Raw genomic sequence first — 23,624 nt, 5'->3', positions numbered from 1 at the left:
GCAAAGAGTCAACTCATTAGAAAAGACCTGATTCTGGGAAAGACTGAAGGCAGGAAGAGAAGGGGATAACAGAAGACAAGGTGGTTAGATGGCATCACTGACTCAGTGGACATGAATTTGAGCAAGCTTTGGGGGATGGTGAAGGATAGGGAAGTGTGGTGTGCTACAGTTCATGGGGTCACAAGAGTTGGATGATTTAACAACTGAACAACAACTTCTTCATTCACCTTATCAAGAAGGCCAAGATTTAATAAGGTCTGTTCATATATATACCAAGGGGGTCAATAAGGGTATTTGAATTAAAATTGATATATTCAAAATGGTTAATCAAGTTCTTAATTATTTACAGCAAATGGTAAAATAAATGAAAATGAGTAAAGTTTATTTTTCTTTTCTGAACTCCCAGATTAGATACCTTAACTCCTAACTAAAACTGACCAGCAAGTTGTTTCCATTCATTTGGATGACTATGTTATTCAGACCCATCTTACAATGAAAATCTTGAATAAAATATAACAAGCATCATTTTGAAAGCAACGAAGAGCTGGAAGAGAGTAAGGAATTACTAGTCCAAAGTTTCACGAAAAACAGGAAGCTAGGCAGGTGCCAGGAAGAGGCACTTTCTCTTTTTGAATTGCTCACAATGTTCATGGGGCACTCTTACTGTGCACACCTACTGAGGCATGTATGGCATCATTTATATCCATGGAGGCCCAAACTACAACAAATTGGGCACAGCATCATCATCACATGATCTAATCTTGACTCAGAATAATGCCAGTCTATATTAAATGTGGAAGATTTTTATGTTCAATCTAAATTTGAAAGGATAGCTGGTATTTCTGTACCAAAGAAAATAAGAAATAATGGTGCACCATATACCTTTGTGTTTCTTCATGTTGGGGTTTTTTGACTAGGCACGATAATAAGCAAGTACATGCAATAAGTACTCTGACCACAAAAGTGATTTCCAAACCCTAAAAAATCAATAATCTTCTTACTTGGGAATATATTACATAAAAAATGGAAGATTAAAAAAAAAGACAAATATCCTACTAATAAAAGTCACACAGAAAGACATCCCCAAAAAGAACAGCCAGACCTGGGGGAAGCCCACATATACTTATGTGTCTAGGGGAGAGGAATGAGGGCCTAGGGTTAGACCAACCTATATTAAAACATGATAAAGCTGTCATATTCAAAGCAATTTAGCATTAGTATATGAATAATCAGAGCAATAGGACAAAATATGAATTCCCCGAACAGGCAAGTGCATATAGAAACTAACTATATAGTTAAGATGGCATCTCACATTATAGGGAATGAAGATAGAACTTTAAATAAGCAATTTGTGACAACTGTTTTTTGTTGTTGTTCAGTCACTAAGTCAGGTCCAATTCTTTGTGACAACTGTATAGCTATTTTCAAAAAGAGAAAATAAATCTGTATTTCCTGATAGAAATCAATGCAAAATGTACAGTATTACATATGAAGTATTCTTGTCAAAAAAATGTTAAAATTGAAAATAATTAAACCGTTAGAGCTGACTTCTAGTTATAGGGAATACAAGGGCTAGAGGAACAAGACAGATGAGAAAACAAATTTAGTAAATGGGATATTCTACAAGATAACTGGCAACAGATACAGTTTCTTCAATAAATTAGAGCTTTAGTAAAAGAGGAAGAGGAAGGAGGATCAGCTTTATATTCCATGAGATTCAAGTGTCTTAATAGATACAGGGTGTAAACTTTGGTGTTTGACTTAAACTATTAACAACTGTAACTATAAACTATTGTTTATAAACTATAAACTATTACAACTGTAACTATTAACAACTGTAAAAATATTAGAGATAAGTAAGAAAAATTTAAATTAAATTACATAATGGCATTGAAGTAATGTAAAAATTGGTCTGTATTTTTAAGAGATGCATACTGAAGTATGTAAGAACAAAATGATGTTGGAACTTGTTTTGAACTATTTCAGTCAAAAAATAAAAACAAAAAAGAAACAAGTGTAACAAAATCTTCATACTTGTTGGTGACAGGAATATGTGAGAAAGAATAATTGTATGATTCTATTACTACTTTTGTGTATGTTTGGAAATGTTTATTATGCCCCAAAGGTGGAAAGAACCCAAATGCCTATCAACTGATAAGCAGATAAAGAAAATATATATCCACACAATGGAATATTATTTGCCAACAAAAAGGAATGAAGCAGTATACTCATGTTCATAGCAGCATTATAAACAACTAGAATGTGGAAGCAACCCAGTGTTCACTGGTGGATGAACGGATAAGCAGAATGTGGGATGCACCTACAGTGGAATATTACTGAGGCTTAAAAGGCAGGAAATTCCAACATATACTATAACATAGGTGAACCTTGAGGATATTATGCCATGTGAAAGAAATCAGTCATTCCACTTACATGAAATCAGAGGGACAGAAAGTCATAGGGACAGAAATAGAATGGTGGCTGCTAGGGGTTGGGGATAAGGGGCAGTGGGGAGCTTTTGTTTAATGAATATAAAGTTTCAATTTGCAAAATGAAAAGAATTCTGGAGATGGATGATGGTAATGGTTGAAATTAAAAGACGCTTATTCCTTGGAAGGAAAGTTATGACCAACCTAGATGGCATATTCAAAAGCAGAAACATTACTTTGCCAACAAAGGTCCGTCTAGTCAAGGCTATGGTTTTTCCAGTGGTCATGTATGGATGTGAGAGTTGGACTGCGAAGAAAGCTGAATGCTGAAGAATTGATGCTTTTGATCTGTAGTGTTGGAGAAGACTCTTGAGAGTCCCTTGGACTGCAAAGAGATCCAACCAGTCCATCCTAAAGGAGATCAGCCCTGGGTGTTCATTGGAAGGACTGAAGCTAAAGCTGAAACTCCAATACTTTGGCCACCTGATGTGAAGAGCTGACTCATTTGAAAAAGACCTGATGCTGGGAGGAATTGGAGGCAGGAGGAGAAGGGAACAACAGAGGATGAGATGGTTGGATGGCATCACCAACTCGATGGACATGAGTTTGGGTGAACTCCGGGAGTTGGTGATGGACAGGGAGGCCTGGCGTGCTGCAGTCCATGGGGTCACAAAGAGTTGGACACGACTCAGCGACTGAACTGAACTGAACTGAACTGATGCTGGGAAAGACTGAAGGCAGGAGGAGAAGGAGATGACAGAGGATGAGATGGTTGCATGGCATCACAGATTCAATGGACATTAGTTTGGGTAAACTCCGGGAGTTGGTGATGGACAGGGAGGCCTGGGGTGCTGCAGTCCATGGGGCTGCAAAGAGTCGAACATGACTGAGTGACTGAACTGAACTGAACTGAACTGAACTGAATGGTTGTACAATAATATCAATGGACTTAATACCACTGAACTGTATACTTTAAAATGATTAAGAGAGTAAATTTTATGTTATGTGTATTTTATCACAATAAAAATATTGAAAAAAAGGCAAAAAATAAGAATGAATTAACTGATACATACTACAATACAGATAAACCTGTACATACTAAGTGAAATAAGCTAGTCACAAAACCCACAGATTATACCATTTATTTGAAATGGTAAGGCAAATCTACAGAGACAGAAAATAGATTAGTAATTACATAGGGCTTGTAGGGTGATAGCTAAAGGCCATGAGATTTCTTTTTGGGGTGATCTGGATATTCACAAAGTCCTTTGATAACCCTACTAACTATAATATAATTGTAGTTAGTCATAATAAAGTAAATTATAATCTCAAAAAGGACACCCACTGGCTCACATTAGAAGGATATGAGGGTAGAATGAAGAAATGACAGAAAATAAACTGAAAGAAAGTAAGAAACTTTATATTTTGTATATAAAATTGTTTTCCCATTTATGTCATTGAGAACTGAATAGACTGCAATGGATTATAAGCTTCCCTGAGAACATGGGCTCCTAAATGCAAGTAAGACCAAATATTTCTTACAAGAATATAAGACAGTTAACTCTGTGTGGGATAACTACGACAACACTGTGGTATTAATAATTGGTATGAAGAGTATAATAGTAAGCAAATAGTTGAGGCATCTGTCAATAGGCTACTGTAAGTACCAGCCACTAGCACTCTTTTGTTTTTCTCTCACATTGAATAGAAACTTCTTTTATTTATTCTAATTCTTTCATTAAATATTTATTATAATATGTGAAAGGTACTAAGATGAGAGAGGGATAAAAATGCAAAATGAAGATCCAGGTATGGTCTCTGGCAAAAGAAGCTCACATTTTATAGATGAATGGTACTCATTTGTAATACAATGAGTTAGAGTTGAGTGAAGGTTAACTCTCAGGATTCCAGCTTGTATTACTAAGATAATAATGATGGTACTATAATAGTGAAAAAGTATGGAAATACGAGTCAAATTAGGGTCCAGAGTTTCTCAGTTACTGGACATGCTATTGGTATTATCTGTGGAACAATTCTTCAGTGTGTTGAAAAGTCCCATTAATTGTAGAGCACTTAGTATCCCTGGCACTCATGCGTGTGTGCTCAGTTGTGTCCAACTCTTTGGGACCCTATGGACTGCAGCCCACCAAGCTCCTCTGTCCATGGGATTTTCCAGGCAAGAACACTGGAGTGGCCAGCCATGCCCATCTCCAGGGGATCTTCCTGACCCAGGGATCAAACCCATGTCTCTTGCATCTCCTGCATTGGCAGACAGATTCTTTACCACTGTGCCACCTGGGAAGTGCTCAGGGAATTTAATACTAATAGTACCCAATCTTAAAATCACCTGTGACAACCAAACATGCCCCCAATATATTTCTAAAAGCCCCATGTGGCTGCTTTCATAAAGTACCACAATGATAATTATGAACTCAGTTACTGACAAAATCCATGATGTCTGAGGGACAGCACAGACATGTTCTATAGAAATTAAAATATACCAATTCAATATTTAGGTGAGAAAATTGGTCCAAAGATATAAATATGAACATTTTCAGGAATTATAGGGAAAATTAAGTTTTTTGTGAGAGTGTTGAACAGAACAATAAACTGAAGACAACTGTTTTCTGCTCCCTAGGATTTCTAGAAAAGAAGAAATAGGACTTACCTTTACATAAGAAATTAATTCATTTCAAGATCTACAAAATAGCTTTTGGGTACTAAATATCACTAATTTTAGAAATTCTCATACTCATATTTACAAACACAAATTCCCACCAAAGGCACAGTTATTTCGAAAATACTCACCATTAGCTAGCAGGTTTTCTGTCAGTTTTTCCTTTTCCTTTTCTATGAGTTTAATCCTCATTTCCCCCAGAATGTTGTCCAAAGTACTCATGTTAACCTTCCCTCCTTAGGAAAGCAGTAGGAGTGGAAAATGACAAAAAAATAACATTTCCAAAATATTAAAAATACATTCATGTCTGTGTATTACTAATTAGCTTGTGTTACTGATATTAAAAAAGAGAGAAAATATAATTCATGTATCTGTACTATCATTTAACACTTTTAATAGAGCTATCAAGACTAATTTCCAATGTTCAGAAAAATTCAATAGGATAGATAAATCCAGAACCTATTTCCTATTACCTTTTCTTGGGGATAACCTGAAACAACAAAATGTGCCCAAGGTAGTTTAGCACCTACTGCTGTAGACCACAGATCTCATCTTTCCAAATAATAACAAGGGGCCATTCTCATTTGCTTGAACTCCCAGATCATTTCTGCTGAGTAACTGCTAATCCTCGACTTCAATGTTTGCTGTGTAGACCTAGATTTGATTTTTCAATTAAAATGTTTTCATCTATTTCCACTCTCCTTGCCCCAGTTTGTTCTCTTTTCCCTGACTCTTCTCTGGTCTTTTGTGGTCTTCAGAAACTTCAGCATCATTTATGATTCACAGTGAAAGAAGTTGCTGACATAACAAACTCAATGTAAGTCTTAAAGATGGAATTTATTTCTATTTAGAAATAGATTCTGTGAGGTTTTAAAATGTCTTCTTGGTGCCAGATTAGTAGCTTTAGAGATTCATATCAGCATTTCATAAGCCCAAGACCTCTTGAGTGGTTAACTGTTACATTAAATACTCAGTTATTAATTTTCAGATTCTATTTCCGATTTTAAGGTTTTTTGCCTATGAGATTCAGCCTCATGTTTTACAGAAAAGTATATAACTTGTTGATAACAATCATCCCCTTCCCTTTAAGAAACTGAGAGGAATAAACCCAAAGTTTAGTGATTCTTAAATGTAACCAAAAACTATTAATTCCTGCATAATATGGTTATAGGTTTTAGTACAAAGACCATGGCTAAATAAATTCTGTTCAAGTGTTTAAAAGATGTTCAATAATAGAATAAAATCTCTTCCCTGAGCCACTCCACATAGAAAGTTTTAAAAGAAGTTGATTAACTGCTTAGTGAAACACAGCAATGGGGAAAACAAATTTCATACTTCTACCCAGTAAGCATGATTTTTTTTTTTTTGCTGACACCCAGAGAAATTTTTCTTTTTCTGAGTAAATTTCTTAGCAATTACTACTTTTTTGTTTCTTAATCACTCTTCAGACTAGATAGTACTTATTTTCTTCTTTTCCATAAACTTTCAACAAATTATGAAGTGTTCTAACATGTAATGCAGAATATCTGCAAAAGAACAGATGGATTAAAAGAAGCATAAGCATGCCATCAAAATATTAGAAGGGTGCAGCTATCAAGATTCAATATCCTATTCTTTTTTTTGCTTATCTTTAAAGGCCTTCATACCATCAATCATCCTATTCTGATTGATCTTTCCATGAGCTTTAAGAAATATACTAATCAAAATCTCACAAAAGTGATAAAAAGACTCATTAAACAGTATAGGAGCCACCATTTCACAAAGTCAGAACTTTCATTTCCCTAAAAAGTACAAATTTACTCTCAGTAATTTTTTTTATAAAATATGAAATGGAGTAAACTGTTAAGAAGGCCCCTTTTCACTCATTGGCATCTAAGGTAGTTATTGCCTGGACTCTAGCATGCAGAAGCCCCTTCCTCATTTATTGTTTGTAATGCCTCATTTATTTTCTATTAGTATTTGTTTATTTTTTTTCTTTATGAGTATTAACATTTTATTTTATTTATTTTTTTTTTAAATTTTAAAATCTTTAATTCTTACATGCATTCCCAAACATGAACCCCCCCTCCCACCTCCCTCCCCATAACATCTTTCTGGGTCATCCCCATGCACCAGCCCCAAGCATGCTGCATCCTGCCTCATTTATTTTCATTCCAATACTTTTCAATGCCTTCCTTTTCCCCCTTAATTCTCATTTTAAACTTTAGGATTTACAATGGACTAAAAAATAAGAACCAGTATTTTTCATCCATGGTCATGGGATTTATAACTAGAGTCTACTAATTCCCAAACTAAAAATGAGAGGACAGAGTTGGTGTTTCTTCTTAAGATAAAACAATATTGCCTTCTAAACGTTTTTTGGACAGTTTTTGTTTTTTACCTAGATAGGAAGCAGAATAGTTACAGAAATTCTTACCATTAATAGGCACATTGTTCACCAAATCATGTTTCTTTTCTTTGAGTTCTACTCTTATATTTCCAGGAACTTTTTTCATGTCATTGACAACAACCTCTCCTTCTTCAAAGCAAAAGAAATGGAGACTTATGGTATTATTGTGAATGAGGCCATGATTTGATATAATTAAAAGAAAACAAACTGTCTTTGCAGCATTACAACCAACTGCAGGATAAACAGGTACCTGACCTAACAAATAGGCCATTGTCAGATAAAGACTTTGTTGTTAATTCTAGTATGATCTCTGAATGATAATCAAGGCAACAAAACAAGCAATTATGAGAATAACTTTGTAGTAAATTAGGATGATATAGGTTGCTGATATAAAATAAGTTTTATTAGCAAGCACTTGCTTTATTATGAGTTCAACTCTAATTTTACCAAAACTTTTCTTCACCATTTGCTGTGTTGAACTAGAATTCACCTTTCCCATTATATAAGAGAAGATATGCTAATTACTGGCAAGGAGTCTAGATAATGACTTTGGAAACAACAAAGTACAATGAAGTTTTACTGCTAAAAGTTCTAGTATTTCAGTATCTAACTCTAGGCATTTATACGTTTTTTAAGGAGTATGGGGGTAATAGATTTTAAAAGCCCATATAATCATAATGTGGAAAGAGCATTTAATTATAATTTAGTGGAAAGAATTCAGTTCTTAGCCTGTTAGCATCTTCCTCTTTCCTTTAAATTAATTATTTTTCTGTGCTGGGTCTTCATTGTTGTCGTGGGATTTCTTTAGTTGCAGTAAGCAGGAGCTACACTTCACTGTGGTGTGCCAGCTCTAGGGCACAGAACTTCAGTAGTTGCAGCTTCCCAGCTCTAGAGCACAGGTTCATAAATTGTGCTACATGGGCTTAGTTGCCACGTGGCATGTGGGATCTTCTCAGACAAGGGATAGAATCTGTGTCTCACGTATTGGCAGGCAAATTCTTTACCACTAAGCCACCATGGAACCCCTTCCTCTTTATTTAAATGTATTTTTTATTGATGTATAGTTGAATCTCAATGTTGTGTTCATTACTGCTGTAAAGCAGTCAGTCAGTAATAATATATATATGTGCATGTATATATTTTTCAGATTCTTTTCCATTATGGCTTATTACAGGATATTGAATATATTCCCCAAGCTATACAGTCATATATTGGCTATTGTGAATAGTGCTGCTACGAACACAGGGATGCCCATATCTTTTTGAATTAAAGCTTTGTCTGGAAATATGCCCAGGAGTGGGATTGATAGATCATATGGTAATTTTATTTTTAGTTTGCTGAGGAACCTGCATACTATTTTCCACAGTGGTGACACAAACTTGCATTCCTACCAACAGTTAGGAGGGTTCCCTTTTCTCCACAACCTCTCCAGCATTTGTTATTTGTAGACTTTTAATGGTTCCAAATAGGAAAAGGAGTACGTCAAGGCTGTATATTGTCACCCTGCTTATTTAACTTATATGCAGAGTACATCATGAGAAATGCTGGGCTGGAAGAAGCACAAGCTGGAATCAAGATTGCCAGGAGAAATATCAATAACCTCAGATATGCAGATGACACCACCCTTATGGCAGAAAGTGAAGAGGAACTAAAAAGCCTCTTAATGAAAGTGAAAGAGGAGAGTGAAAAAGTTGGCTTAAAGCTCAACATTCAGAAAATGAAGATCATGGCATCCGGTCCCATGACTTCATGGCAAATAGATGGGGAAACAGTGGAAACAGTGTCAGACTTTATTTGGGGGGGGCTCCAAAATCACTGCAGATGGTGATTGCAGCCATGAAATTAAAAGACGCTTATTTTGGAAGAAAAGTTATGACCAACCTAGATAGCATATTCAAAAGCAGAGACATTACTTTGCCGACTAAGGTCCGGCTAGTCAAGGCCATGGTTTTTCCAGTGGTCATGTATGGATGTGAGAGTTGGACTGTGAAGAAGGCTGAGCGCCGAAGAATTGATGCTTTTGAACTGTGGTGCTGGAGAAGACTCTTGAGAGTCCCTTGGACTGCAAGGAGATCCAACCAGTCCATTCAGAAGGAGATCAGCCCTGGGATTTCTTTGGAAGGAGTGATGCTAAAGCTGAAACTCCAGTACTCTGGCCACCTCATGTGAAGAGCTGACTCATTGGAAAAGACTCTGATGCTGGGAGGGATTGGGGGCAGGAGGAGAAGGGGACAACAGAGGATGAGATGGCTGGATGGCATCACTGACTCAATGAATGTGAATCTGAGTGAACTCTGGGAGTTGGTGATGGACAAGGAGGCCTGGCATGCTGCGATTCATGGGGTCACAAAGAGTCGGGCATGACTGAGCGATTGAACTGAACTGAATGATAGCCATTCTGACTGGTGTGCAGGGGTACCTCATTGAGGTTTTGATTCACAATTCTCTAATAATTAGCAATGTTGAGCATCTTTTCACATGCCTGTTGACCACCTGCATGTCTTCTTTTAAGAAACGTCTCTTTAGGTCTTCTGCCCAGTTTTTATTGGGTAGCCTATTTCTTTGCTATTGAGTTGTATGAGCTATTGTTATATTTTGGAAATTAAGCCATTGTCAATCACATCATTTGCAAATATTTTCTCCCATTCTGTAGGTTGTCTTTTTGTTTATTGTTTCGTTTGCTGTGCAAGAGCTTGTAAGTTTGATTAGATCCCATTTGTTTATTTTCATTTTTATTTCTATTGCCTTGGGAGGCTGATCTTGGAAAACATGGGTACATTCATGTCAGAGAATGTTTGCCTATGTTCTCTTCTGGTATTTTATGGTGTCATGTCTTATATTTAAGTCTTTAAGCCATTTTGAGTTAATTATTGTGTATGGTGAGAGGGTGTGTGCTGACTTCATTGGTTTACAAGCAGTTGTCCAACTTTCCAAACACATTTTACTGAAGAGACTGTCTTTCTTCCATTATATATTCTTGTGTCCTTTGTCAAAGATTATTTGACTGTAGGTGTATGGGTTTCTGGGCTCTCTATTTTGTTCCATTGATTCACATGTTTGTTTTTGTGCCAGTACCACACTGCTTTGATTACTGTAGCTTTGCAGTATTGTCTGAATTCTATACTCTAATTCAGTGTCTACTAGTACATGAAGAATTATGATGTAGTAGATATTAAGCTGCTTAGGTCAAGGACTATGGTTGTTTTTACTTACTATTGTATCTCTAGCACTTAGCAGAACATCCAATATGTGATGCTCAGTAATATTTATTGAATGAATAAATGGTAAAAAAAAAAAAAGTACCAATTTTAATATGTCAGTCAGTCAGTCATTTTGGTCAGTCAGTCATGTCTGACTCCTTGCAACCCCACGGACTGCAGCAGCCAGGCCTCCCTGTCCATTACCAACTCCCGGAGTTCACTCAAACTCATGTCCATTGAGTCAGTGATACCATCCAACCATCTCATCCTCTGTCATCCCCTTCTGCTCTCATCTTCAATCTTTCCCAGCATCAGGGCCTTTTCAAATCAATCAGTTCTTCGCATCAGGTATTGGAGTTTCAGGTTCAGCATGAATCCTTCCAATAAATACCCAGGACTGATTTCCTGAATAAATATTCAGGACTCCTTGGGTTTCCTAGAGACTCTCAAGAGTCTTCTCCAACACCACAGTTCAAAAGCATCAATTCTTCAGCACTCCATTTTCTTTATAGTCCAAATCTCACATCCATACATGACTACTGGAAAAACCATAGCTTTGACTAGATGGACCTTTGTTGGCAAAGTAACATCTCTGCTTTTTAGTATGTTGTCTAGGTTGGTCATAGCTTTTCTTCTGAAGAGCAAGCATCTTTTAATTTCATGGCTGCAATCACCATCTGCAGTGATTTTAGAGCCCAGAAAAATAAAGTCTGTCACTGTTTCCACTGTTTCCCCATCTATTTCCCATGAAGTGATGGGACCAGATGCCATTATCTTCGTTTTCTGAATGTTGAGCTTTAAGCCAACTTTTTCACTCCTCTTTCACTTTCATCAAGAGGCTTTTTAGTTCCTCTTCACTTTCTGCCATAAGGGTGGTGTCATCTGCATATCTGCGGTTACTGATATTTCCCCTGGCAATCTTGATTCCAGCTTGTGCTTCTTCCAGCCCAGCGTTTCTCATGATGTACTCTGCATATAAGTTAAATAAGCGGGTGACAATATACAGCCTTGACGTACTCCTTTTCCTATTTGGAACCAGTCTGTTGTTCCATGTCCAGTTCTAACGTTGCTTCCTGACCTGCATACAGATTTCTCAAGAGGCAAGTCAGGTGGTCTGGTATTCCCATCTCTTTCAGAATTTTCCACAGTTGATTGTGATCCACACAGTCAAAGGCTTTGGCATAGTCAATAAAGCAGAAATAATGTTTTTCTGGAACTCTCTTGCTTTTTCTATGATCCAACAGATGTTGGCAATTTGATTTCTGGTTCTTCTGCCTTTTCTAAATTTAGCTTGAACATCTGGAAGTTCACAGTTCACATACTGTTGAAGCTTGGCTTTGAGAATTTTGAGCATTACTTTTTAGCATGTGAGATGAGTTCAACTGTGCAGTAGTTTGAACATTCTTTGGCATTGCCTTCCTTTGGGAAATTTTAATATATTAAGAGGAAAAAATCATTCTTATTTAAGCCAAGTAAGTACTATCAAAAATATTAGCCCTGAACCCCAAATTCTTACTAGGGCCCAATGATGTCTAAGGCACTTACCATCAACTGGTATATATGGAGTTAGGTCAATAGGTTCGTTAGCTGTGAGTTTGACTGCCATGTTTCCAAGAATAGCATCAAGACCCTGAACATCAACATGCAATCCTTAAAAAGAGAAACATGTGAGGAAATTGATATAAAACTCAGATATAATAAATATTAATGCCTATGTACTATAGTTATTAATTTCATCATAAAATAGAGGTCAAGGAAATTTAAATGTTTAAAGAAAGTCATTAATGAACTAAAACTAATCTATTAATTTATATAACACAACATATTGAAAGCAGATTGAGAAAACACTCAGGTTAATTTTAGCAGAAAAAAACAAACATAACAGTTTTTAATATAAACATTAACACAAGTAATTATGTTCAGTTTTGTCACTGTATTTCAATACATGCTGTGTTTAGTCACTCAGTCATGTCTGACTTTTTGTGACCCCCATGGACTGTAGCCCTCCAGTCTCCTCTGTCCATTGGGATTCTCCAGGCAAGAATAATGGAGTGGATTGCCATGCTCTCTTCCAGGGAATCTTCCCAACACAGGGATCGAACCCAGGTCTCCTGCATTGCAGGTGGATTCTTTTACCATCTGAGCCACCAGGGAAGCCCAAGACTATTGAAGTGGGTAACCTATCCCTTACATAGGATCTTCCCGACCCAGGAATTGAACCAGGGTCTCCTGCATTGAAGGTAGATTCTTTACCAACTAAGCTACCAGGGAAGCATATCTCAATATATAATAGCCTTAAATTTTAATATATCCACAGCCAAAATTGAGGTAAATCTAAATTGTTAGAACATCTCTTTAAAATAAAACAGGAGATTATTTCATCAATATGAAGAGTGTTTTTTTTTCTTTTTGTAATTCAAGTGCACTCAATTCAAAGATGGTTATCTCAAATGAATACATTGACTGTCACACACCTCACAGCACTGAAGTGCCTTTGTTTTAGAGATCTTGGTTGATTTAGATTCCAATCACTGAACCACTTATTCTCTTCCCAGTCTTTAAACTTCCACTCTTATGTTCCAAATTCACCAGTAAAGAGTGAGAACACGAAACCCTAGGCTCCCACCCTCAACCTTAAAAGTGGAACTCCAGGCTCATGCACGCACTCTCTCTCTCTCCTTGCAACCTCACTGTGTGACTCCAGATGTACTGAGTGTAATTTCCAGGTCATGTAAGTAATAAGCCTTTGTTTTTCCAAAGTTTCCTGATGATTAATATTGAAGGGTATCTTGCCATTGTAACAATAATCACAAGGGCCAATCCAACCACAGCACTGGTTATTGATAGGCTGAGACTGGCACAAAACACACATATATGTATTAAAATAATTATGGAAATATATATAATATATATGAATAACAGCAAACAATATTTAATGACAAGGAAAAGACAAGAGTGACGCACAACAGTCTCAATCTGAATTTTCAATTTGTGTCTCACTCACCTTTTGTAGCTTTCACACAGTTCAACAACCTATTCTTATTTATTTTTCCATCAGATGTAGCTGTAAGAAAATAACATAATTTAGGCCATAGGAAAAAGAACTAGATATACTAAAGCAACACTAAATATCCAAGTACAGAAATATAGACCATAAAATAATTTGCTCCTAAAATTTACCTAATAAATAATTATTTATTTATTTATTATTATTAATAGGAGCAATACATAATTTGCTCCTAAAATTTATCTTCTAGAAATAGTAAAGCAAAATGTAAGAAAAATTCTTAATATGGTAAATCTATCAATTCTTTAGCACCTGAGACAACTATTAATACCTACTATGCTAAAGCAAAAATTTGGAAAACTCAGTAGTGGCCACAGGACTGGAAAAGGTCAGTTTTCATTCCAATTCCAAAGAAAAGTAATGCCAAAGAATGTTCAAACTACTGCACAATTGCACTCATCTCACGTTAGTGAAGTAATGCTCAAAATTCTCCAAGCCAGGCTTCAGCAATATGTAAACCGTGAACTTCTAGGTGTTCAAGCTGGTTTTAGAAAAGGCAGAGGAATCAGAAATCAAACTGCCAACGTCTGCTAGATCACCGAAAAAGCAAGAGAGTTCCAGAAAAACATTATTTCTGCTTTATTGACTATGCCAAAGCCTTTGACTGTGTAGATCATAATAAACTGTGGAGAATTCTGAAAGAGATGAGACCACCTAACCTGCCTCTTGAGAAATCTGTATGCAGGTCAGGAAGCAACAGTTAGAACTGGACATGGAACAACAGACTGGTTCCAAATAGGAAAAGGAGTAGGTCAAGGCTGTATATTGTCACCCTGCTTATTTAACTTATATGCAGAGTACATCATGAGAAACGCTGGACTGGAAGAAACACAAGCTGGAATCAAGATTGCCGGGAGAAATATCAATAACCTCAGATATGCAGATGACACCACCCTTATGGCAGAAAGTGAAGAGAAGCTAAAAAGCTTCTTGATGAAAGTGAAAGAGGAGAGTGAAAAAGTTGGCATAAAGCTCAACATTCAGAAAACGAAGATCATGGCATCCGACCCATCATGAAGTGATGGAAACAGTGGCTGACTTTATTTTTCTGGGCTCTAAAATCACTGCAGATGGTGATTGCAGCCATGAAATTAAAAGATGCTTACTCCTTGGAAGGAAAGTTATGACCAACCTAGACAGCATATTAAAAAGCAGAGACATTAGTTTGTCAACAAAGGTCCGTCTAGTCTAGGCTATGGTTTTTCCAGTAGTCATGTATGGATGTGAAAGTTGGACTATAAAGAAAGCTGAGCACCAAAGAATTGATGCTTCTGAAATGTGGTGTTGGAGAAGACTCTTGAGAGTCCCTTGGACTTCAAGGAGATCCAACCAGTCCATCCTAAAGGAGATCAGTCCTGGGTGTTCACTGGAAGGACTGATGTTGAAGCTGAAACTCCAATACTTTGGCCACCTGATGTGAAGAGCTGACTCATTGGAAAGACTCTGATGCTGGGAAAGATTTTGGGCAGGAGGAGAAGGGGATGACAGATGATGAGATGGTTGGATGGCATCACCAACTCAATGGACATGAGTCTGGGTAAACTCTGGGAGTTGGTAATGGACAGGGAGGCCTGGCATGCTGCAGTCCATGGAGTCGCAAAGAGTCGGACACGACTGAGCAACTAAACTGAACTGATGCTAGAGCAAAAACATTTCCTTATTTTATATTTTTTCTGACTCTATCTTTTTTTCCCTCTACTAGTATAGTTTTATATCTCTCCTCCTCCTTCTCCTATTTTCTATAGGCATCTCAATGGAATGAAAGATAACTATCAACATTCCTCAGTCCTGATGTCAAGATTTAGAATTGATTGGGTTATTGACTTATATATATTTTAAATGACAATTTATAAATTCTTAAATATTCACTATATTATCTCTAAAATTTGGATATGTTTATCTCTAATTTATAATTTATCTATAATAAACCCGGGTTTATTGGATAAAACGGCTTTTTAAGGATATCATTATCTCCTCAAAAGCCAACTATTGCTTGCAAAACCAAATAACTTTTTTGATGACTATACTAACTGTCTTAAAGGTAATATTAACTCTCCTGAAATGTATGCTGATATTTGAAATGCTCACCATAAACTGGAAGTAAATTCACTAGTTCCAAGTGTTCTTTTGGTGTGAGCTCTATTCCCATATTTTGCATGACATTATCCAAGTCACTGAGGTCAACTTCTCCTCCTTCAAAACAAAAGAAGTAGAGAAAGATGAGACTCTTTTAAACATTAGAATTTCAAATTATGAAAGTAAAATAAGGCATAATGACACCTGCTAAACAATAAGCAGTCAATTGCAGGTACAGAGAATGAACAGTATTCCTTTAAATCTAGCAAAAGAGACCCATAATGGTGGTTATAAAGTAATAATTCATACAATCAATAAGGCTTATACAATTTTTAAATTATTAGAATAATAAAGATGATGGGTACAAATAACTGTGCAGTATACAGTATGGAATTAAGCTACAAATCAAGGGCAAAAGATATTAGAAAACTCCTATATGTTTGGAAATTAAAGAACATTTTTCTAAATAAATCATATGTCAAAAATCACACTGGAATTTAGAATATATTTTGAATTAAATAATAATAATAATAATAGTACATATAAAACTTGTGGGATAAAGTAAAGGTGTTCTGAGAAGGAAATTTATAAACTTAAATGTATACAGTAGAGAAGATGAAAAGATTAATAACCTAAGATTCTACCTCAAAGAGTTAGAACAACAAGTTAAATTCCTCAAAAGTAGAAAAAAATAAATAATAAAGAAAGAGAAAGAATTACTGAAATGGAAAACAAACTCTAAATAAGAGCAATACAACCAAAACCTGGGTTTTGGAAAGACTTACAAAAGTGATAAATACCTGTACTAATATTAACAAAGGAAAGAAGAGAAAATATAAATAGTGAATATTTCTAAAGACTAAGGGGAAATCACTACAGATTCTACAGATGTTAAAAAGATAATAAGAGTATATTATGACCAATATATAACTGATTTGAATATTTAGAAGGGACAAAGTCCTAGAAAAACACAACTTAGTAATGATGCAAGAGGAATATAGAATCTTGATAGCCTTATATCTACTAAGATAACTAAACTGGGAATTTAAAATCTTACCCACATAAAAATCTCCCGTCCTAGAGTGTTTCAGTGAATGATACAATTAAATACAAACTTTTCCAGAAAATTTCTAACTCCACTTCGCAAAAATCCTAAACAAAATATTAGCAACCCTCATGTGTATGTATGTGTATGTATATATATATATGCATACACACACACATACAGGCACAAATTGGAGGAGATGGCAATCCACTCCAGTACTCTTGCCTGGAGAATCTCACGGACAAAGGAGCCTGGCAGGCTACAATCCATGGGGTTGCAAAGAGTCAGACCCCGACTAACACACAGACACAAATACAGATAAAATCACCTCCATTTCTATATGTCAACGACTAGGATATTAAATAAGAAAAATATATATCACTTGCAATTACATTAAAAAACTATAAAATACCTAGGAATAACTCTAACAAAGGAGAGAAAGTAAGTTGACCTAAATAAATATAACATTTTCAGTGATGTGCTACTACCTTGAATTATTTTCAGTAATGTAGTACTAGCTTGAAGTGGCTCACAAGGGCCAACTGTTAAAACTTAGGAATTTTGTGAGCTAGTTTTCTTTTTTTCGTTTTCTACACTGCTGTATTATTTATTTTTAATTTATTTTTTAATTAGAGGAAAATTTCTTTACAATGCTGTACTATGTGCTTAGTCGGCTTCCCTGGTAGCTCAGATGGTAAAGAATCCACCTCCAAGGCAGAAGACCTGGGTTCAGTCCCTGGGTTAGGAAGATCCCCTGGAGGAGGGCATGGCAGCCCATTCTAGTATTCCTGCCAGGAGAATCCCCATGGACAGAGAAGTCTGGTGGGTTATAGTCGATTTACACTATGGAAAGTAAAATATGCTACAAATCAGGTGTTGTTTTTTTCAGAGAGTTATCTCACCAGCACACCACTGATTTTCATAAGTCAGAAAACTTAACATTGCATAGGTGTTAATTCTGTGTAAATTGATCTAGATTCAAATAAAACATCAGCAGGATTTGGAGGGGCAATTAAAAGCTGATTCTAAAATTTATACAGACATGCATATGATCAAGAATAACCAAGACAATCTTTATAAAGCAAAGCAAATTTGGAGGACTTACACTTCGGACATTAAGACATATTAAAGCTATATCAAGTGTATAGTGTACTGGTGCAAGGACAAATAGACCAAAGAAAAAATCCAGAATCAGCAACACTTTTGTGGTCTTTAATTTATAAAAAAGTTTGCCTTATATTGCAGTGGGGAAAAGGATCATCTTGTACAAAGCAAATAATGATGCTTATCCCATCGTACAGAAAAATCAATTCTGAGAGGATTATAGGACAAAATGTGAAAGAAAAGTAATAAAGCTCCCAGAAGATAAAATAGGAAAAATGTTTGACCCTGGTGCATACAAGGATTTCTTAAATATGCCCCCAAACTCTCTAACTACTCTAAAGAGTAATCACTCTAAAGAGTGATTAATTGATTCAACTACACATAAAATAGGAACTTCTGTTCATCAAAAGATATAAGTGAAAATGTAATACATACAGGGAGACATTTACAATTTATATAATCTATAGTGGACTTGTATCCAGAATACATTTAAAACTATAGATAAAATGCAGGACGTAAAAAATTTAATAACTTAAAGAGAGGCATCCAAGCAGACAAATAGACAACAGATATGAACAGAAACTTTACAAAAGGAGTTACCAAAATAAACATGGGAATAAGGCCTTAACCAATAAACATGAAAAAGGGGCTCAACATCATTAATCCTCAAGGAAATGCAAGTAATAACCATGGTGGGATACCACCATGTACTCACCAGAATAGTTAAATGGAAAGGACAGACTGTATCAAAGATTAGCAGGAATGTAAAGCAATTGGAACTCTCATACACTGCTGGTTGGAATGTGAAATGGTACAACTACTTAAGAAAATCAATGGACAATATCTAATAAAGTATACACAATCCTATCTTATGACAAAGCAATTTCATTTAGGTGTCTAGCCACAGAATTGTGCACGTGTTCAGCAAGAAGTATATACAAGAATATTAATGGCAATAATAAATTATTTGCAACTGCTCTAGACTGGAAATGTCCTTTAAGAGTATATTAAATAGATTTTTTGGGTACATTTATGCAATGGAATATTACATAGAACTGTATTCAGGTACAATGAATTAATTAGAAGTCTTTTCACCTACCAAAGTAAGTTTTTTCTCTAAATATCTCTACTTGATTGTAATTTAGTATATTTTATAACATACAGCAATGAAAAGTACAAACCACTGCCACATGCAACAGTATGGATAAATCGCAGAGAAAAACATTTAATATAATGCTGAATGAAATAAGGCAGTAAAATAGATACAGAAATAAATATAGTGGAATATAAATCATATAGTTCCATCTATATAAAGTTTAAACACAGATGAAACTAACCTGTGATCCTAGAATAAAGGATTTAATAACCTCTAGAAAGTATGAAGGAAGTGGCTATAGGGGATCTTCCGGATTATTGATACTATTTATTTCTTCAGGGTGACATGGATAAGCTCATTTTGTAATAATTCTTAAGCTAGATAAATATGATTTTATAAAACAGTAATTATACATGTCATACTTCAGCAAAATATTTGTCAGAGAAAAAATATAGTTTCCTGTAAAGAATTAGTATCTTAAATTTATAGTAACATCTCACTAACCTGTAATAACTTGTACTGTATCCATCAGCATTTTCAAATCAGTCTTCCCTTGAACTATTAAATAAGTAAGACATAACTGATATAGAAAGCAAATTCATAAAAAAAAGATTTGCAAATAATATTCTAGAAGCTAGCTAAATTTTATTACTCCAAAATTCACATTATCCACTAGGTTCATTTTCATGCATAATTCTTAGTTTTCAGAGATTGATTCTATCTTAGTAAGCTGGCCCTTGACCCTTGGACTATGAAGTTCAGCCCAGAGCAAAATATGCTCTCACTAGGCCAATAACTCCTTATCAGCATGACAGGAAATACCAGCCATGCAAGTTTATTCCCTGGAGATTTTAAACTCAGGTAATGCTATGAATTGTAAGCATGGATTGCTGGTCAAAAAAAAGTTCATATTTTTATCTCCAGTCTATTCCTAACTGATCTCTCTTGTCACTCAGAATTGCTGCTGACAAATGATAACAATATACTAGAGGTAAATATTCATGACCTAACCAAAAGCAGTTATTTGTTTTCTTTAGGAATCATTTAGTCATTTTACTCAGTTATTTATCCAGTCATTTACTGAATTATTTGTCCATCTCTCAATCAACTTTTATGGAATGCCAATTTATATGTCAGGTACTCTGCTAAGTACTGGCTATAGAAAGATGAATGGTAAGCCCTTTCCTGAAGGTAAACAGCACCTCTTTTCCTAAAGCTCACATTAAAGTTACCAGATACATCAACATGAATCCACCACGGGTATACAAGTGTTCCCCATCCTGAACCCCCCTCCCACCTCCCTCCCCGTACCATCAGATTCATGTTGATATATGGCAAAACCAATACAATATTGCAAAGTAATTAGCCTTCAGTTAAATAAATTTATAATAAAAAATAAAGTTACCAGATAGCAAATAAATATAAACATATTATTACAAAACAGTGTAGCAAGAACAATGAAAAAATATATGTACAGTGATTGTGAAAACAGAGATGAGGTATTTAATACATCCTGGGCAATTAAGGAAAAGCTTTTTGGAAAAGGTGGCTCTCAACTCTAATATGCAAGGAGGGAGTTAGTCAGAAAAAGGGGAAGGAGAGGCCCTCTGAATACTGGGGAATGCATTAACAAAGCAAAATTGTGATGAAAAACATGATATATGTCTGTCTGGAATAAAAGTTCAATGTTATTTAGGGTAAAATACTAGACTAGATAGATAAGTGAAAGTGAAATCGCTCAGTCATGTCCGACTCTGCGACCCCACGGACAGTAGCCTACCAGGCTCCGTGGTCCATGGGATTTTCCAGACTAGATGGATAAGCAGGGTCCAAATCATGAAGTTATTTACTTGTTTACCATATGAAGGCACTTGAGACATTTCCCAGTACATTACTGAAAACCAATAAATGATTTTAAATTGAGGCATAATATCATTATATTTGCATTTTATATGGATCACTGCGAAGGCTACATTCTGGAAGCCTCTGTAGTATGCGAAGTCAGAAAAAAAAGGACCTAAAATATGGCCATGGTAGCAAGAACAGAGAGATGTTGAAGAAATTAAATACGGAATCTTTTCAGCATTTTGTTATGAAAATTTGTAAACATACAGCAAAGTTGAAAAAATTGTGCAATAATGTCCACCACCTAGATTCTACTATCAACACTTTACTATACTTGGTTTGTCACATAATCATCCATCTATTCATCTATGTGTGGTATTTCTGAAATTTAGGTTTATGGTATGGACCTAACAGAAGCAGAAGATACTAAGAAGAGGTGCCAAGAATACACAGAAGAACTGTACAAAAAAGAGCTTCATGACCCAGATAATCATGATGGTGTGATCACTCACCTAGAGCCAGACATCCTGGAATGTGAAGTCAAGTGGCCTTAGAAAGCATCACTAAAACAAAGCTAGTGGAGGTGATGGAATTCCAGTTGAGCTTTTCAAATCCTGAAAGATGATGCTGTGAAAGTGCTGCACTCAGTATGCCAGCAAATTTGGAAAACTCAGCAGTGGCCACAGGACTGGAAAAGGTGTTTTCATTCCAACCCCAAAGAAAGGCAACGCCAAAGAATGCTCAAACTACCGCACAATTGCACTCATCTCACATGCTTGTAAAGTAATGTTTAAAATTCTCCAAGCCAGGCTTCAGCAATACATGAACCGTGAACTTCCTGATGTTCAAGCTGGTTTTAGAAAAGGCAAAGGAACCAAAGATCAAATTGCCAACATCCGCCGGATCATGGAAAAAGCAAGAGAGTTCCAGAAAAACATCTATTTCTGCTTTATTGACTATGCCAAAGCCTTTGACTGTGTGGATCACAATCAACTGTGGAAGATTCTGAAAGAGATGGGAACACCAGACCACCTGACCTGCCTCTTGAGAAACCTGTATGCAGGTCAGAAAGCAACAGTTAGAACTGGACATGGAACAACAGACTGGTTCCAAATAGGAAAAGGAGTACGTCAAGGCTGTATATTGTCACCCTGCTTATTTAACTTATACTCAGAGTACATCATGAGAAATGCTGGGCTGGAAGAAGCACAAGCTGGAATCAAGATTGCCAGGAGAAATATCAATAACCTCAGATATGCAGATGACACCACCTTATGGCAGAAAGTGAAGAGGAACTAAAAAGCCTCTTGATGAAACTGAAAGAGGAGAGTGAAAAAGTTGGCTTAAAGCTTGACATTAAGAAAACGAAGATCATGGCATCTGGCCCCATCACTTCATGGGAAGTAGATGGGGAAACAGTGGAAAGTGTCAGACTTTGTTTTGGGGGGCTCCAAAATCACTGCAGATGGTGACTGCAGCCATGAAATTAAAAGACGCTTACTCCTTGGAAGGAAAGTTATGACCAACCTAGATAGCATATTCAAAAGCAGAGACATTACTTGGCTATGGTTTTTCCAGTGGTCATGTATGGATGTGAGAGCTGGACTGTGAAGAAAGCTGAGTGCCGAAGAATTGATGCTTTTGAAATGTGGTGTTCGAGAAGACTCTTGAGAGTCCCTTGGACTGCAAGGACATCCAACCAGTCCATCCTAAAGGAAATCAGTCCTGAGTGTTCACTGGAGGGACTGATGCTAAAGCTAAACTCCAATACTTTGGCCACCTCATGCGAAGAGTTGACTCACTGGAAAAGACTGATGCTGGGAGGGATTGGGGGCAGGAGGATAAAGGGACAACAGAGGATGAGATGGTTGGATGGTATCACCAACTCGATGGACATGAGTTCGAGTGAACTCCGGGAGTTGGTGATGGACAGGGTAGCCTGGCATGCTGCGATTCATGGGGTCACAAAGAGTCGGACATGGCTGAGCAACTGAACTGAACTGATTGATGTAAAATGCAAAGTTAAGTGACAGATTGGAAACATTAGAGAATAAAAAAATGAATCCCATATATCTAGCTTAGGTGACTAGACAGTGATATTAATTACTCAAATGAGAGAGAACATAGGACTAGAAGACTGAGCAGAAAATAGCTAATTCAATTTTAAATAAGTTGAGGGAAAAAAAGCCTCCTGGGCAGTATCCAAGGGGAAATGTTTAACAGGCATTTGGACATACCATTTTGAAGCCCAGGAGAGAGTCTGTGTAGAAATGAGATGTGAAAGTCATAAAGCAAGTAGGGGACAGGTAAAACCATGAATAATGATGAGATTATCCAGGGAGAGTATGTAAAATGAAAACCAAAGAGGAATGGGAAGATTCAGGCGGGGGGAATAATACAGAAGCCAAAAGAACATAATCTCAAGGTCAGAATTACCATCAATATCAAAGACAGTAGAAAGCTCCAATAAAAACAGACTGGATAAAGACTGATGTAACTGACAAATAGTAAGCAACTTATGTCTTTAGAGAAGTTTCAGTAATATTAAGGAGCTACAGTCAGAATTAAGGAGTTAAGTCAGAATACAGAAGTGAATGAGAAATATGGAAAGGATGCACAATTTCAGTCTTCCACTTCCTTTTCCACCTTTTAATTTTGCTCCCTGAACATATTCACAGATATGAAAGATGATCTTG

General features: G+C 36.2%; 1 protein-coding gene across 1 annotated transcript in view; it reads right to left on the bottom strand.

Annotated features, from left to right (window-relative positions):
* Positions 1–23,624, bottom strand: part of EFCAB3 (EF-hand calcium binding domain 3) — a 493,997-nt gene that overhangs the window by 310,206 nt on the left and 160,167 nt on the right. The window contains exons 24-29 of the mRNA XM_069541641.1: positions 19,588–19,641; positions 15,851–15,955; positions 13,700–13,759; positions 12,241–12,345; positions 7,523–7,624; positions 5,238–5,342 (exon numbers count right to left, since the gene is read on the bottom strand). Coding sequence (XP_069397742.1) covers positions 5,238–5,342; positions 7,523–7,624; positions 12,241–12,345; positions 13,700–13,759; positions 15,851–15,955; positions 19,588–19,641 — 531 coding nt within the window. The remainder of the gene's footprint in view (positions 1–5,237; positions 5,343–7,522; positions 7,625–12,240; positions 12,346–13,699; positions 13,760–15,850; positions 15,956–19,587; positions 19,642–23,624) is intronic.

Source organism: Ovis canadensis, chromosome 11 (assembly GCF_042477335.2).
Source record: "Ovis canadensis isolate MfBH-ARS-UI-01 breed Bighorn chromosome 11, ARS-UI_OviCan_v2, whole genome shotgun sequence".
Classification (NCBI taxonomy): Eukaryota; Metazoa; Chordata; class Mammalia; order Artiodactyla; family Bovidae; genus Ovis; species Ovis canadensis.
Note: the sequence above shows the minus strand (reverse complement) of the source record. Positions and strands in the feature narration are given on the sequence as shown.